This window comes from Salvelinus sp. IW2-2015, linkage group LG8 (assembly GCF_002910315.2).
Source record: "Salvelinus sp. IW2-2015 linkage group LG8, ASM291031v2, whole genome shotgun sequence".
Classification (NCBI taxonomy): domain Eukaryota; kingdom Metazoa; phylum Chordata; class Actinopteri; order Salmoniformes; family Salmonidae; genus Salvelinus; species Salvelinus sp. IW2-2015.
In genome coordinates, this window is record NC_036848.1 from 23,478,106 (window position 1) to 23,496,129 (window position 18,024).

At 42.8% G+C, this 18,024-nt stretch overlaps 1 protein-coding gene across 1 annotated transcript in view; it reads left to right on the forward strand.

Moving 5' to 3' along the window:
* Window positions 1–16,798, forward strand: part of LOC111968203 (transmembrane protein 255A-like) — a 54,173-nt gene extending 37,375 nt beyond the window's left edge. The window contains exons 2-10 of the mRNA XM_070444817.1: window positions 1,472–1,614; window positions 10,154–10,216; window positions 11,665–11,754; window positions 13,671–13,742; window positions 13,913–14,001; window positions 14,186–14,257; window positions 14,690–14,858; window positions 15,088–15,237; window positions 15,516–16,798. Coding sequence (XP_070300918.1) covers window positions 1,472–1,614; window positions 10,154–10,216; window positions 11,665–11,754; window positions 13,671–13,742; window positions 13,913–14,001; window positions 14,186–14,257; window positions 14,690–14,858; window positions 15,088–15,237; window positions 15,516–15,674 — 1,007 coding nt within the window. The 3' untranslated portion in view covers window positions 15,675–16,798. The remainder of the gene's footprint in view (window positions 1–1,471; window positions 1,615–10,153; window positions 10,217–11,664; window positions 11,755–13,670; window positions 13,743–13,912; window positions 14,002–14,185; window positions 14,258–14,689; window positions 14,859–15,087; window positions 15,238–15,515) is intronic.
* Window positions 16,799–18,024: the final 1,226 nt, after the last annotated feature.

Consider the following 18,024-nt stretch of genomic DNA (forward strand, 5'->3'; position numbering starts at 1 on the left):
GCAACAAGGTGACACCTGGTCCTGCCGTGGCTGTGACACTGTCCTCTGAAGTCTCTCTCCTTGGCTCTTTCCCTTTCACCACCCTCACTGACTCACAGTCTGTCTCCTAGAAAAGAAAAATAGGTGTTGCTGTACTCCTAACTACCGGTACCCAAAACTACACAATTAATCACAAACAATACCATTGCCTTAAACAAATCTTGGTTCAGTCACCAGTTTAAGTTGAGAGTGGGGTATCCATGGCATTTTCCAATTATGTCCCTATTTTACAAATCAAAAAAATGGAGAACCTTTCATAATGTTGCCAAAACAAAGACTCAACAAACTTACCTGAGACTCCCTGTCTCTGCCAGTCTGTCCCTGCATATCTGTCATCCGTTTCTTGATATGCCACACCTGTCAGGTGGCTGGATTATCTTGGCGAAGGAGAAATGTTCACTAACAGGGATGTTAACAAATTTGTGCAACATTTKAGAGAAATAAGCTTTTTGTGGAAATTGAAAAATTCTGGGATCTTTTATTTCAGCTCATGAAACATGGGACCAACACTTTASATGTTGCATTTATTTTCAGTATATAAAACACCTCCCTCTTTCCTGTAATTTCCCCTGTCTTTGGTTATGTTACCATGGCCTTTGCTTTTGCTGCCTTTTTTYCCAGTTGCAGGTTTTGGCACATTCATTCCAGCAACATAGCACCCTGCATSCCACTGCTGGTTTGCCTCTGAAGCTAAACAGTGTCGGTCCCTGGATGGGAGATCAGATGTAGTTGGAAGTGGTGAAAAATATGGGGAACATTTTTGGGGACATGAGGGGAAAAACACATGTAAAAATGTTTGTCTGACTCATGAAAATAAAACGTGTGTACCACGTGTTTTTTCACAGGCTTTTTGGTTTGATTTCTGGATGATTTAATATGAAGTTGTCAAGCCTGTCACTTTATTTGGCACTTAATTTAGTCATTTTTTTATTTAACGTTTACATTTTAGTCATTTAGCAGACACTTATCCAGAGCGACTTAAGAGTAGTGAGTGTATACATCTTCAACCTTTTTTTGTTCTTCCATACTGGTCCCCCATTGGAATCCAACCGACAACCCTGGCATTGCAAGTGCCATGCTCTACCAACTGAGGCACACGGGACAAAAATATTTATTACATTTTTTTAAGTAACACTACTCAAAAGGCACTTAATTGGTGGAACGACCCAGCTAACCAAAACACACTCCTGTTGATATTACCCTATACATTGAAGAGGAGTGTAATGACTAACACAGGGATACTACAGTTAAAATATATTTTAGTACTTTGTTCATTAGTACTGTTCGTACAATCCAACCAAAATGTTCCATGGCAGGAGTTAAGTTTTCAGGAATACTTTCAGTAGCAAAAGCTGATCTGATGATCTGTTGAATTACCTGTATATTGAATGGATATACAAGTATATTGTCTAACGCTGTGTATGTCTTCCAGGATCATTCAAACAGAGGAAACAGAAGTCCATCGTGGTCACTGTGATGTTGCTCATTGTGTCTGTGCTCATCCTTGTCTTCGGACTGGCAGCCACCACCAGGACACAGAACATCACCGTCGGTGGCTACTACCCAGGAGTCCTTGTAAGTAGCAGTCTAACATCTTACTGTCTTAGAGACATGTCACACCTCAACGAAAAGAGGGTAACACTACGAATGCATTATGATGCAGTTATAATGCATCGCAAGAMTTGTCATGAGTATATGACCCTCTTGTAWTGTCTTATAATCACCTCGATCCTGACTAAATACCAGCCATTTTGAGTCAGTTKAAGTGTTGATRCGTAGAGAGACATAACTTATTATAAGTTTGATTATTATAAGACATCAGGATTCATACATGCTTATACATTCATACATGCTTATATATTATTATAATAACAAGTTATAAACAAGACATTCCTTCACATGAAAAATAAAGTTATTATTTAGTATTCTATTCTACTCTAAAGCTTGTTATACCTGCAGACTTTAGGTAAAGTGTTACCGAAAGGGTATTCCATACAATCAAGGGTAATATGCTCTGGCTGATGTAGGCTGTATTTGACCTCATTTTGAGTGCTAATTAATGATGGTCTCCCAGAGGGAGGATTTTCCCCCATATTCATTATTTAGCATTGTTGTCATTAGAGGCTAAAATATGTGGTCACCTATAAAGTGGCTTCAGAGACCCCATCTATATGACATGACCCTCAGCATTCTGCCTCAGGAGAAAGCAACTGTGTTGATCCTATAGACATGATATTCTATCAAGAAGAAGCTCCCTAACGGGAAAAAATAAAGTTCCTCTATTATATTCAGTGTGCATGATGACTAGGTTGCCTCTAAGAATAAATCATATGTGGTTATTCATCTGAAGAAAGACCAGTGGATCACATTTCAGACACAAGAATAGGGCAGGTATTGAAGCTCAATCTTAACGAGTATAGATCAAGAAAAATGTTATTGTGAGACTTGTATGAATAGAGCTGAGACTGGTTGTACTTTCATTACATCATTCTTACTGGGAGATCAATGCCACGATCTGTCCCGTCCTGACCATAGAATGCTTTTATTTTCTATGGTAGAGTAGGTCAGGGCGTGACTRGGGGGTTGTTCTAGTTTATATTTTCTATGTGGGGTTCTAGGTTTATTTTCTATGTTGGTGATTTGTATGATTCCCAATTGGAGGCAGCTGGTTATCGTTGTCTCAAATTGGGGATCATACTTAAGTAGCATTTTTTCCACCTGTGGTTATGGATATTGTTTATGTTTAGTTGCCTGTTAGCACTGCATTGTCGTCACGGTTGTTTATTCTTTATTTGTTTTGTCTTTGCTTAAGTTTCACTTTATTTATAATAAATTATGTGGAACTCAACATTGCTGCCCTTGGTCCGACATTCATTATTATGAACAACGTACATGATCATAGATATGATTGAGAGCAGTATTGAGTAGCTTGGATAAAAGGTGCACAGAGGTCCCATCGTCCCTGCTCCTCAGTCCCAGTGCTAATATATGCATATATTATTCGTATTGGATAGAAAACACTCTGAAGTTTCTAAAACTGTTTGAATGATGTCTGTGAGTATAACAGAACTCATATGGCAGGCAAACACCTGAGAAAAAATCAAACAGGAAGTGGGAATTCTGAGGTTGGTCGATTTTCAACCAAGCCCTATTGAATGCACAGTGGGATATGGATGAGTTTGCACTTCCTACGGCTTCCACTAGATGTCAACAGTCTGTAGAACCTTGCTGATGCCTCTACTGTGAAGTGGCCGAAGGAGACAGGAATTAGTCAGGTCTATCATGACCTGACCATGCTCTGACCATGAGAGGGAGCTCTGTTCCATCGCACATCTGAAGTCAATGTAATTCTCCGGTTGGAACATTACTGAAGATTTATGTTAAAAACATCTTAAAGATTGATTCAATACATCGTTTGACATGTTTCTACTGACTGTTTTTTGACATTTTGTCTGCTTTTAGTGAACGCGCTTCCTGACTTTGGATTTGTTTACCAAACACCCTACAAAAAAATAGCTATTTGGACATAAATGATGGACATTACCAAACAAAACGAACATTTCTTGTGGGAGTCCTGGGAGTGCATTCCGATGAAGATCAGCAAAGGTAAGTGAAGATTTATAATGCTTTTTATGAGTTTTGTTGACTGCACAATTTGGCGGGTAACTGTATGGCTTCCTTTTGGCTGAACGCTGTTCTCAGATTATTGAATATTGTGCTTTTGCCGTAAAGCTTTTGAAATCTGACACAGCGTTGCATTAAGAACAAGTGTATCTTTAATTCTATGTAAAACATGTACTTTCATCAAAGTTTATGTTGAGTATTTATGTTATTTATTATTTCTGCAATTTCTCCCGATATTTTGGAGGCATTCTGAACATGCACCAATGTAAACGGAGGTTTTTGGATATAAATATGAAGTTTATCGAACAAAACATATATGTATTGAGTAACATGACGTCCTATGAGTCATCTGATGAAGATCATCAAAGTTTAGTGATTCATTTTATCTCTATTTCTGCTTTTTGTGACTCCTGTCTTTGGCTGGAAAAATGACTGTGTTGTCTGTGATTTGTGTGACCTAACATAATCGTTTGTGGTGCTTTCGCTGTAAAGCCTATTTGAAATCGGACACTTTGGTGGATTAACAACAAGATTACCTTTAAAATGGTATAAGATACATGTATGTGTGAGGAATTTTAATTATGAGATTTCTTTGTTTGAATTTGGCGCCCTGCACTTTCACTGCTGTTGTGATATCATCCCGTTAACGGGATTGCAGCCATAAGAAGTTTTAAATACTTAGACATGCATCCAAATCAAATTTTATTGGTCACATACACATGGTTAGCAGATGTTAATGCGAGTGTAGCGAAATGCTTGTGCTTCTAGTTCCCGACCATGCAGTAATATCTAACAATTCACAACAACTAACTTATACACACAAGTGTAAAGGAATGAATAAGAATATTTACATATAAATATATGGATGAGCGATGGGCGAACGGCATAGGCAAGATGCAGTAGATGGTATAAGTACAGTAATACATATGAGATGGATAATGTAGGAGGTAAACATTATATAAAGTGGCATTGTTTATGACTAGTGATACATTTATTACATCCAATATTTAAAGTGACTAGAGATTTGAGTCAGTATTTGGCAGCACCACTCAATGTTAGTGATGGCTGTTTAACAGTCTATGGCCTTGAGATAGAAGCTGTTTTTCAGTCTCTCGGTCCCAGCTTTGATGCATCTGTACTGACCTCCCTTCTGGATGATAGCGGGTATACAGGCAGTGGCTCGGGTGGTTGTTGTCCTTGATCTTTTTTGGCCTTCCTGTGACATCGGCTGGTGTAGGTGTCTTGGAGGGCATGTAGTTTGCCCCGGTGATGCGTTGTGCAGACCTCACATACCCTCTGGAGAGCCTTGCGGTTGTGTGCGGAGCAGTTGCCTACCGGCGTGTGATACAGCCCGACAGGATGCTCTCGATTGTGCATCTGTAAAAGTTTTGAGTGTTTTTGGTGACAAGCCAAATTTCTTCAGCCTCCTGAGTTGAAGAGGCGCTATTGCGCCTCTTCTTCCCACGCTGTCTGTGTGGGTGGACCATTTCAGTTTGTTCCGTGATGTGTACGCCGAGAACTTAAACTTTCCACCTTCTCCACTACTGTCCCGTCGATGTGGATAGGGGGGTGCTCCCTCTGCTGTTTCCCGAAGTCCTTTCTTTCCTTGAAGTAATCACAGATCTGAATTGGTTGGATTTAGGGTTACACATTTTGGGGAATATTCAGAGGTGGAAACTTTCTGTGGGAATATATGGGAATTAACGGAAATATATGCAAATTAATATGAATACATTTTAAAATTGTCACAACTTCCTCCGAAGTCGGTCCCTCTCCTTGTTCGGGCGACGTTCGGCGGTCGACGTCACCGGTCTTCTAGCCATCGCCGATCTACCTTTCATTTTCCATTTGTCTTGTCTTCCCACACACCTGGTTTAATTCCATCAATTACATGTTGTGTATTTAACCCTCTGTTCCCCCCATGTCCTTGTCCGTCCGGTATTGTTTATTGTAAGTGCTTGTGCACGTTATGTCTGGTGTGCGTCGGGTTCTGTACCCATTTATTGATTGTTCTGTTTTCCGGTGGGTTTTTATTAATAAACTGCGCCGTTGGAAACACAGTTTTTGCTCTCCTGCGTCTGACTTCTCTGCCGCCAGTACGCGCCCCCTTACAAAAATGTAGATGTTTTTTGCATTGGATATACTTACCATATCATATGTAGACAGAAACATAAACGTTTTACCTCATCATAAGTAGACATAATTACAAATGATTAAATCCTTCCAATAGATATATATAAAATAAAAAATTATACGAATTTAACTTTATTTAAATGAGTTGACTCTGCACATGGGATGATTTCACTGAACAACAAAAGAAAGGGAATTTTGAATGATCCCCAGTGATCCATTGCATCTCCCAAAAATCTTTTCAACATACATCTGTAAAATTATAGTCTAGAAACTAAAGCTTTCGTTGTATTCCTCTCAGGCTTCCATGTCTTCTCCCTGGACCTYCTCAATGTCCACCTCAGGAACATCAGACTCTGAGGCTTCATCTTCACTGTCATTTTCCAACCTTGTTGAGGATGGCTCATTGTCAGGCTCAAAAAGACTCAAATTTGCCCGGATGGCCCCAACTTTTCAACCCTTGTATTGGTCAGCCTGTTGCGTGCTTTGGTGTGTGTGTTCCCGAACAAGGACCAGTTGCGCTCTGAGGCGGCTCATGTTGGTTGGATTTGGAGGATGATGGAGGTAACAGGGGAAAGAGCCTCAGATCCACRAAGTCCCTTCCACCAGGTGGCTGATCAGATATGTTGGCATCTCCATCCCAAAGCCCTTGCTTGGAAGTGTAATTCGCCAGACTGCCAAGAACCTTGCCCTCATCCAGGCCAAGGTGGCGAGACACGGTAGTAATGACACCATAGGCCTTGTTGTTCTCTGCACCAGACAGGATGCTCTTGCCAGCATACTTGAGGTTCAGCATATACGGTGCAGCGTGTATGGGCTTCAGGCAGAAGTCTTCACRCTTTTTGATGTATTTCAGAACTGCAGTTTCATCTGCTTGGAGCAACAGTGAAGTGGGCAGGGCAGTACGGATTTATTMTCTTACATCTGAAAGCAGAGTCTGAACATCAGACAGGATGGCATTGTCTCCCTCAATCCATCAATGGCTACTGCTATAGGTTTCAAGGTGCTTACCACTCTCTCCCAGGATCCAGGAGGATCCTCTTGATGGGACTGTCCATATCGGCAGACTGTGATATGGCCATTTCTTGGAGAGACTCCTTCCCCTCCAGGAGACTATCAAACATGATGATAACACCATCCCAACGGATGTTGCTGGGCAGCTTCAATGTGGCACTCTTATTCTTCTCACTTTGCTTAGTGAGGTAGATTGCTGCTATAACATGATGACCCTTCACATACCTAACCGTTTCCTTGTAGAGTGTATCCATTGTTTTCAGTGCCATGATGTCCTTGAGGAGCAGATTCAATGCATTAGCAGCACAGCCAATGGGTGTGATGTGAGGTAGGACTCCTCCACKTTATACCAAGCAGCCTTCATGTTCACAGCATTGTCTGTCACCAGTGCAAATACCCTCTGTGGTCCAAGGTCATTGATGACTGCCTTCAGCTCATATGCAATGTAGAGACCGGTGTGTCTGTTGTCCCTTGTGTCTGTGCTCTTGTAGAATACTGGTTGAGGGGTGGAGATGTAGTTAATTATTCCTTGCCCACGAACATTTTACCACCCATCAGAGATGAATGCAATACAGTCTGCTTTCTCTATGATTTGCTTGACCTTCACTTKAACTCTGTTGAACTCTGCATCCAGCAAATKAGTAGATAAAGCATGTCTGGTTGGAGGGGTGTATGCTGGGAGAAGAACATTCAGAAATCTCTTCCAATACACATTGCCTGTGAGCATCAGAGGTGAACCAGTTGCATACACAGCTTGAGTAAGACATTCATCAGCATTTCTCTGACTACGTTCCTCCATTGAGTCAACAAAAACTTCTGATTCCAGGAGGACCATGAGCTGTTGCTATCGATAAGGTGTCTGATTCATAATTTTTTTCACCTTGAATAGAAGTAGAGGGACTTTTGTCAGAGGTTGCTTGTTGTGAGCGCTGAGGGAACTTTATGCACTTGGCCAGATGATTCTGCATCTTTGTTGCATTCTTCACATGATTTGGCACAGTATTTGCAAATGTACACAGCTTTTCCTTCTACGTTAGCTGCAGTGAAATGTCTCCACACATCAGATAGTGCCCATGGCATTTTCCTGTACAGATTAGGAAAAAATTAGTAAAAATAACCCAAGTACAATTCCATGTACAGATAAATAGTTAAGCAGTTAGATTAAACAAGTCCTTTGTAAGATAAATGTTTTAAAATGAAACATGGAAACGGGTGAATTAACACTCAGTTAGCAGATTTAAGCAAGCTAAAACCCACATGATAGCAAAAACTAACTAGCAAAAATTGTTAACAAGTTAGAAATGATTTAAACACACTTTGCTGTAGRCTACTRTTTACTAATTCACAAAAAATCATGTATGTCATATAAAATATATTTACCCCACCCAGTATTGAAATCAAAACTTACCAGAAAGCTCAGACAGTGTAGTAGTGTGGGCTCAATAGCATCTCATTAGTGTGCAAGATCTTGAGAATCAGCTGTACATGTGATGGAATAGTGCACTGTGCATGCAGAGGGTTGCAATTCCCTTGAATTGGGGACAGTTTAACCAAAATATGCCACAAGAGCTAGAATTGCCTTATGTGTATCCCACAACGACGGTTCACTGTTGTAAGCTAACTTTTTTGATGAATTTAAGCAAAATTCCCCAAATTCCCGGGCTTAACTACCCATGRAAAATGTCCGGGAAAATTCCGGAATTTTAGCGGAAAGTTTCCGACCCTTTGCAACCCTAGTTGGATTGATGAGAGTAATAGCGTGGTGATCTTGGACACCTATGCTATCATTTATAGATCTATGCATATGTAAATGACGTCACAATGCTTGCTTAGCGAGTACCTGGCGAGTACCTGGCCATACCATACCTGGCGCAAACTGTGACCTCTGCCTTGCTAGCACATGTCACCGCCCTCCTGAAGCATCTTACCAGTCCACGCCATGTGAAACGCTAGCTATTCGCTGGCGCAAGTGGGGACATTTTAGGCTGAGGAGTAAGTTTMACATCCCCATGTGCTACATCCACCGCTCAAACATACTCAACAGCGACCCCAGTGTTAAGCTGAGTGCAACTGTAGATCTGGGTCACAGCACCACTGTAAAGGAAGTCATGCTGCTTGCTTAAGGCCTTTGCAGACTATACGCGGTATTCAGTCTTTTACGATTAACTATGTCACACTGTGCGACGTTACCAAATGAAAATCTTGATCTCAACCTGGTCAGATTGTAAGATTGGCTTCAAATGTGTTCTGTCGACACATTCTGCGATTTGCTTGTGAGGCTACGTCAGCCAACGTAGGCTATGTCAACTGCAGCAGTGTATTTGATCTGCACATGTGCCAGCAGCGCAAGTCTCACTCTATGCTTATGCGTGAGTGAAGTGAGTTCGGAAAAACTAAAAGAATGCATCTTAGAAATAGTTTTCACATACAAACTTTATATGTTCGAACTCAGAATCAAATAGGCTTTCCCAAAATAACATAGTCGCTGTGGTAAAACGTTTATTTTGATTGGACATTTTGTGCATTTATCAGAATCCCATCAGGTAGCCTATTTCAGATGTCATGTAAACAGGATTATTAGGGAAATATTTTTTCTTGCACAGCATGTAGGCTAAAAGTTTAAATCGAACTATTATATTAATCTGACTATACTCATTGTCGGCCTTGTTCCTATTGGTTAGTTACCGGGATCGTAACACCAGCCACACTACACGATAAAGGCAAAAAAGTTGGATGCTACTAGAACTTTTTCGGTACTTAATCAGACCTAGACCCTGTCACACTGAACAAGTCAAGACGTACAACGATTGTTTACGACCTAAGAATTTGCCCACAATGTGGTCTGAGAAGTCAAAATCATGGCATAAATTAGGCTAAAATCGTACAGTCTGCAAAGGCCTTTAGCGAGTACTACTTCCTCCCAATTCAGCCCATACCTGGCACGAACTCGGGACCTCTGCCTTGCTAGTACACATGACTGCCCTCCTGAAGTGTCTTACCAGTCAGTGCCGCGCGAATATCTAGCTATTCATTGGCGCAAGCGGGGACACTTCAGGCTGAGGAGTAAGTTTCACATCCACATTTCACATGTGCTACACTTAGGTCAAGGAAACATTTCTACAGAATTTGAACTTGGTCATTTTCTATCACAATAATTGGGATTGATCAATTCTGGGGAAAAGTCATTTGGGTGAACTAAATAGAAGGACCATTTCCTGATCCTGAATGAGTCAACAGAAGTGAAGTGTTGTGTTCTATTTGCTGTTGGTCTTTATTACCGTTCAAATGAATTTCCCATTTAGTCCGGTTCGACTGGTGACCTAACAACATTGTGCTCTTTTTTCAGCTGGGCTTAGGCTCCTTTCTCGGAATCATCGGAGCCCATTTGATAGAAAATAAGAGGCAGATGGTAAGAGTATTTATATTACGCCTGCGCTTCCATATTAGTTTCTATGCCACACCTCTATAGCTCTCTGCAGACAAACACCGCCAATAACCCAATTCAATTCGTCAAGCTACAATCACTTGACATTGATAGACTACGCCCAAATTGTGGTCTTCATGTGGCATGGGCACAGAAACACTGCTACCTTCTCTAGCAGAATGTCACAGTTGGCTCACAGGGATTTTTAGTATGGCTGTCAGAACATGTATCTTAGGGCTTCTCGCGAGATGCAGCCAGGAATAAACACGTGTAAGAGGAGGGGGACAGATGTCCACGCAGGAATGTATGGACGGAACTGCAGATGAGCCGTGGGGTGTTGCCAGGGGCGTAGCTACACCCCCTAGCTCCCGAAATGAAGAATGAGTGTGTAGCGTGTCAGCCTTAACACACAAAAACTGGACCAGGAGCAAATAGCCAACAGTAAACAACACACATCCAACGCACCCTAGTGCATTCCTCTTACTTCATACAGTGGAGCTGTTGCAAAAAACCAACAACATACTAATGTTTTATTTTGCACCATCCACATCCACACCATGTATGCATGATTTTAGATGTCAACATTTAATATTTTTTTTGTTGATGTTGCCACATATACATCAATATATTTAGTAAGCATAGATGGAATATATTGCCATGGAAGGAATATTGGCTCAGACACAAGTCCCTGCATTTGCTGGTAGATGTTGAATGTGTTGTGTCACTGGCTACTGCTTCCATCCTATCCTCTTTTTCCAGGGAGGGCTGCAGGGTGGCAGGTAGCCTAGTGGTTAAGAGCATTGGGCCAGTAACCCGAAAGGTCACTGGTTCAAATCCCTGAGCCTACTCGGGTCAAAATCTGTCTATGTGCTCTTGAGCTATGCAGTTAACCCTAACTGCTCCTGTAAGTCGCTCTGGATAAGACCATCTGCTAAATGACTAAAATGTAGAAATTGGTRTGTAATTGAATACGTGCTGTCTTTCTCTGAGGAGTGGAAGGGACTGAAAAGAGCTGGGTACCTTGCCAGATGTGGTGCAGGCACCAAGGTGACAGCCAGAGCACTCTATCATTGTTGCCCTCTACCTCCCCTCGCCGGGAACATTCATACTCACGCAGGCTACATTCTCAGTGACCTGGCTCACATCATGTGTACTCATATACACACTCACCTCATGTAGTCATGCACACACTATCATAGGGTACCTGCAAAAGCGACAATGCCACATTAAATGAATCCTATTACAACTTCAATACATAATGTCGTAGGTAATACATCATATAAAATAAATGTACAGCATTAGATGCAGAACAACAAACACAATGATTTATTCATGGAATGAGAATATTTCCCCTGATTTGACTTCGCTATGGAAGATAATAAGTCTGAGTGGATAACACTTTGTTTCTCTTGTCACTCTTGTGTGTCTTCCAGCTGGTGGCGTCCATTATGTTCATCAGTTTCGGAGTGGTGGCTGCCTTCTGCTGTGCCATTGTGGATGGGGTGTTTGCAGCAAGACACATTGTGAGTACCGGTAACAAACACCGCGAGTAAGCCAAGTTCTAAGCAGCAAAAACATACAGAAGACAGATGCACAGATACCATGCAGTCATATGGAATGTCACTATTTCWGTGTTATTACATAGTAACCACACCAATAACTGATTGAATTAATATATAATCTGACCATTGCCACTTGATTACAAAATTTGTTTTGTACCTTTTCAATTTTCCATGAGAAATTATTATTTACATACAGGTTACTTACRTATAGATTATGATACAAGTTCCTTTGCATCTTGTGTTGTTGGAGTGTATTCTGCTGGTGTGGTTGATGCTGTTCAAATCAAAGTCTATTTGTCACGTGCGCCGAATACAACCGGTGTAGACCTTACAGTGACATGCTTACTTACAGGCTCTAACCAATAGTGCAAAAAAGGTGTTAGGTGAACAATAGGTAAGTAAAGAAATAAAACAACAGTAAAAAGACAGGCTATATACAGTAGCGAGGCTACATACAGACACCGGTTAGTCAGGCTGATTGAGGTAGTATGTACATGTAGATATGGTTAAAGTGGCTATGCATATATGATGAACAGAGAGTAGCAGTAGCGTAAAAGAGGGGTTGGTAGGTGGCGGGAGACAATGCAGATTGCCCGTTTAGCCAATGTGCGGGAGCACTGGTTGGTCAGCCCAATTGAGGTAGTATTTACATGAATGTATAGTTGACTATGCATATATGATAAACAGAGAGTAGCGGCAGCGTAAAAAGAGGGGTTGGGGGGGCACACAATGCAAATAGTCCGGGTAGCCATTTGATTACCTGTTCAGGAATCTTATTGCTTGGGGGTAAAAACTGTTGAGAAGCCTTTTTGTCCAAGACTTGGCACTCCGGTACCGCTTGCCATGCAGTAGTAGAGAGAACAGTCTATGACTGGGGTGGCTGAGGTCTTTGACAATTTTTAGGGACTTCCTCTGGTGTAGAGGTCCTGGATGGCAGGCAGCTTAGCCTCAGTGATGTACTGGGCCGTACGCACTACCCTCTAGTGCCTTGCGGTCAGAGGCCGAGCAATTGCCGTATCAGGCAGTGATGCAACCAGTCAGGATGCTCTCGATGTTGCAGCTGTAGAACCTTTTGAGGATCTCAGGACCCATGCCAAATCTGGGTCCTGAGGGGGAATAGGCTTTGTCGTGCCCTCTTCACGACTGTCTTGGTGTGTTTGGACTATTCTAGTTTGTTGTTGATGTGGACACTGAGGAACTTGAAGCTCTCAACCTGCTCCACTACAGCCCCGTCGATGAGAATGGGGGCGTGCTCAGTCCTCCTTTTCCTGTAGTCCACAATCATCTCCTTAGTCCTTGGTTACGTTGAGGGATAGGTTGTTATTCTGGCACCACCCGCCAGGTCTCTGACTCCTCCCTATAGGCTGCCTCGTCGTTGTCGGTGATCAGGCCTACACTGTTGTGTCGTCTGCAAACTAATGATGGTGTTGGAGTCGTGCCTGGCCATGCAGTCGTGGGTGAACAGGGAGTAACAGGAGGGGACTGAGCAGCACCCCTGTGGAGCTCAAGTGTTGAATATAGGATGTGTTGCTACCTACCCTCACCACCTGGGGGCAGCCCGTCAGGAAGTCCAGGATCCAGTTGCAGAGGGAGGTGTTTAGTCCCAGGATCCTTAGCTTAGTGATGAGCTTTGAGGGTACTATGGTGTTGAATGCTGAGCTGTAGTCAATGAATAGCATTCTCACATAAGTGTTCCTTTTGTCCAGGTGGGAAAGGGCAGTGTGGAGTGCAATAGAGATTGCATCATATGTGGATCTGTTTGGGCGGTATGCAAATTGGAGTGGGTCTTGGTTCTACTGCTGTTGTTTCTTTACTGATGTGTAAAACCTAATCAGTAGGATAAAATGTGGATATGATGACTTTGTGTTGCGCCCCAGGACCTTAGACCCTACTACGCCGGTCGCTGTGATTTCCACGCGAATTCAAAACCCTCTGTTGATTATGAAGATGTGAGTGCACACTTAATTCCTGTTGAGCTCATATCACCATTCTGTTGAAAGGTTGCCTTAWAGTTGTTTAAATGTTGCCTTAGAGTTGAAAATTCATCAGTTTCACATAATATAGAGCATGACCCTATGCGTTACCATGTCATAACAGTGACTATCTGATATAAATCTAGGTTCACTGCCAGACAGCATCCCGGGCTACCTGTAACTTACGTGTGAAATCCAATACCTGTTACTGCTGTGACCTCTACAACTGTGGCAAGTGAGTTTGCTAAGCCTCCTTCACAAATTCCTATCAGAGGATTATTTTGATTATTTTTCTGCCTGAGAGGCAGCTAAACTCAGCTCAATTTTGTTTGATTATTTACTTGTTTGCCTCAAATGTATACACTTGTTGTTTTAGTGTCTTTTTAGTTGCTTTAASGTCAGCACTGCTTATGTTTCAGAGAATACCCTCTTTTGGGACATGCGAATAAAGATGTTTTGAAAAAGTTTAGGAAAACATCCATGATTTGGAAATAGGTCCCTTTCTTTTAGCCCCTTGTGAAACATTGTTGGTGTGGTTGATTTTAGGAGTAGCTGTGTATAAGTCTTCCTGCTTGGAATACACCATGGGAATGATTGGATGCCCTGCCCTCACTCCTACATGAAGACCAATCCTCATACCCGTTTCCCAACTCAATCTCTCTAGTAGCTGTAGCTACAGTAGTTCCCCCTTTCCAACTTGATTTGAAACTGTCATCCGTTTTACAACCAAAGGTGCACTTGTGTTCATTTCTATGTTGTTGATTTATGCTTGCCTGTCATTTTCCTGTCAAAAGTACACAATGAATGTCGTAGGCATTACACATTTCTCTTTAGCCTTGCATCTCAATAAGGTGGTTCTTACTTCTGTATGTCTTTACTCTTTCTCCTTCCTGATCTCGTCCACCCACCTCTCCCACACACTGGCCCAGCCGTATGGAGCTTATGGGGGGCTACCATGAGTACACGGAGGTGGGGAGCTGCGAGGATGTGGTGCACCTCTACCACCTGCTGTGGTCCGTCATCATTCTCAACATTGTCGCTCTCTTCCTGGGCATCATTACCGCCGCCGTGCTGGGAGGTTTCAAGGACTTGGTGAGATGAGCAGCAGGGTTGTATTTATTAGGGCACATCCTAGCATAACGTTTTAAAGCATTTTTCAACAGAAAAAAGSAAAGCAAGTGGTTATTATTAGACAAGTCCAGGTATTCCCCCCGGATGCAAATTCTCGGTATATGTGGCCCTTAGTGTTGCCCTTTGTGACGTGCACACACCCTGAACCACAGGTATCMGTATTGCTCATTATATTTTGTGTTTTGGACAGACGCCCATGTTGACCCCTGACTCGTGTGAATCAGAGCCCCTTCCTGCAGCCTCTTTCCCCTTAGAGTTTCCAGTTCCCAGCACCCCCTCGTTCAACTCCTACTACAACACTGCTCCCTACCTGCCACCCTACACTGCCTACGACCTGCAGGTAATATACTACTAATACCCATCATACATTATCCCCCACATAGCCACAACTAACAGGAATAATGCATTAGGACTGAAGACTAACTTGAACTATGTGTGGGTAAGTCAAACTTTTGAGGAGATCACGCATTTATGTCAATGGTAAATATGCACAAATTCAAGTTACACTGGTGGATTTCAAGTTAAGATTCTGTCCTTACTGCCTGATCATAGGATGAGTACTGTACAAACTCAAGTCTGTTTTAACTCCGGCTCATCTTCTCCCTCCCTTCTTCTCAGGGCTCCAGCATGATGTTCCCTGACTCTTCTGGCCTGTCTGACTCCCAGTCAGGGGCTAGCCGCATAGGGGCCAGCCGCATGTGGCCCACCCTGGTCCCCCCAAGCTACTCTCCCCCTTACTCCCCCTCCGATGAGAAGCCCCCACCATACAGCCCCTAGGAGAGTGGCTGGTCCTGGGAAAGAACAGGGGAGGGCAACAACATTAACAACAATGGGCATTGATGGGTGTTGGTGGGCCTTGAATATTAACCTGTTTGAAAGAGAGCTGCTGCTACATCTGGTGCTCCATACCGTTCTAAAGCAGCCAAGCCTGCCTGGGCKTTGTTGTGTATACAGAGACAAGGAGTTACTGGAAGAAAAAAATAGCATGCGTCACTGATGTGACTAGAAGCCAGTGCCATTTGTCATAGGAGGGCTGCAAGGTTCATTCATCCCCCAATAAGTATAGCCTGTTAGGATTCATTTCAGCCCAACCTGGATGGAGCGGGGGATATAACAAGATGCTGCTTGCCCTACACACTTTTCTCAGCAGACTCTCTATCAATGCCAGTTCGCTCCCTACATCTTTCCCTTGGCCCTAACTATTCTATGTTTGCAGGGGTCTGGATAGGTATAAGCAGTGCAGTGGGGGATGTAAACATCCTATCGTTTACACCTTAAAGTTCTGCAAACATCGAAGAGTTAGAGCCAAGGTGCAAATTGGGATCGGCTGTACGTGTATTGAAAACAAGCTTACGTCATGGCCAAAAGTTTTGAGAATGACACAAATATTAATTTCCACAAAGTTTGCTGCTTCAGTGTCTTTAGATATTTTTGTCAGATGTTACTATGTTACTATGGAATACTGAAGTATAATTACAAGCATTTCATAAGTGTCAAAGGCTTTTATTGGCAATTACATGAAGTTGATGCAAAGAGTCAATATTTGCAGTGTTGACCCTTTTTTGCAAGACCTCTGCAATCCGCCCTGGCATGCTGTCAATTAACTTCTGGGCCACATCCTGACTGATGGCAGCCCATTCTTGCATAATCAATGCTTGGAGTTTGTCAGAATTTGTGGGGTTTTGTTTGTCCATCCGCCTCTTGAGGATTGACCACAAGTTCTCAATGGGATTAAGGTCTGGGGAGTTTCCTGGCCATGGACCCAAAATATTGATGTTTTGTTCCCCGAGCCACTTTGTTATCACTTTTGCCTTATGGCAAGGTGCTCCATCATGCTGGAAAAGGCATTGTTCGTCACCAAACTGTTCCTGGATAGTGGGGAGAAGTTGCTCTCGAGTATGTGTTGGTACATTCTATTCATGTATGTTTTAGGAAAAATTGTGAGTGAGCCACTCCCTTGGCTGAGAAGCACCACAAATGATGCTCAGATGCTTTACCATTGGCATGCACAGGACTGATGGTAGCGCTCATCTTGTCTTCTCTGGACAAGCCTTTTTTCCAGATGCCCCAAACATCGGAAGGGGATTCATCAGAGAAAATGACTTTACCCGAGTCCTCAGCAGTCAAATCCCTGTACTTTTGCAGAAATATCAGTCTGTCCGTGATGTTTTTCCTGGAGAGAAGTGGCTTCTTTGCTGCCCTTCTTGACACCAGGCCATCTCCAAAAGTCTTTGCCTCACTGTGCGTGCAGATGCACTACACCTGCCTGCTGCCATTCCTGAGCAGCTCTGTACTGGTGGTGCCCCAATCCCGCAGCTGAATCAACTTAGGAAACGGTCCTGACACTTGGCTGGACTTTCTTGGGCGCTCTGAGCCTTCTTCCAATCAATTGGAACCGCTCTCTTTGAAGTTCTTGATGATCCAATAAATGGTTGATTTAGGTGCAATCTTACTGGCAGCAATAATCCTTGCCTGTGAAGCCCTTTTTGTGCAAAGCAATGATGACGGCACGTGTTTCCTGCGGTAACCATAGCTGACAGAGGAAGAACAATGATTCCAAGCACCACCTTCCTTGTTGAAGCTTCCAGTCTGTTATTCAAACTCAATCAGCATGACAGAGTGATCTCCAGCCTTGTCCTCGTCAACATCACACCTGTGTTAACGAGAGAATCACGACATGATGTCAGCTGGTCTTTTGGGTGGAGGCTGAAATGTAGTGGAAATGTTTTGGGGGATTCAGTTCATTTGCATGGCAAAGAGGGACTTTGCAATTAATTGCAATTCATCTGATCACTCTTCATAACATTCTGGAGTATGTACAAATTGCCATCCTACAAACTGAGGCAGCAGACTTTTGGAAAATTAATATTTGTGTCATTCTCAAAACTTTTGGCCACAACTGTACAGATGTGCCTTATCCATATCTGTCGACTCTCAGAGAAGCACCAGTTATCCTGACCAGATTAGAAGCTCGCCACCTTGGACAATGTGGTCTCCTCCCTCTGACTCGCACCTCAGTCAGTGTGTCTCTCTCTCGCTCTGCTTTAGTATACTATGAATGCTTCCTGTCAAAAGTGGCACCGTGATTGCTCCTTATTTTTTGCATTGCCTTTAAGAGGCATGACAC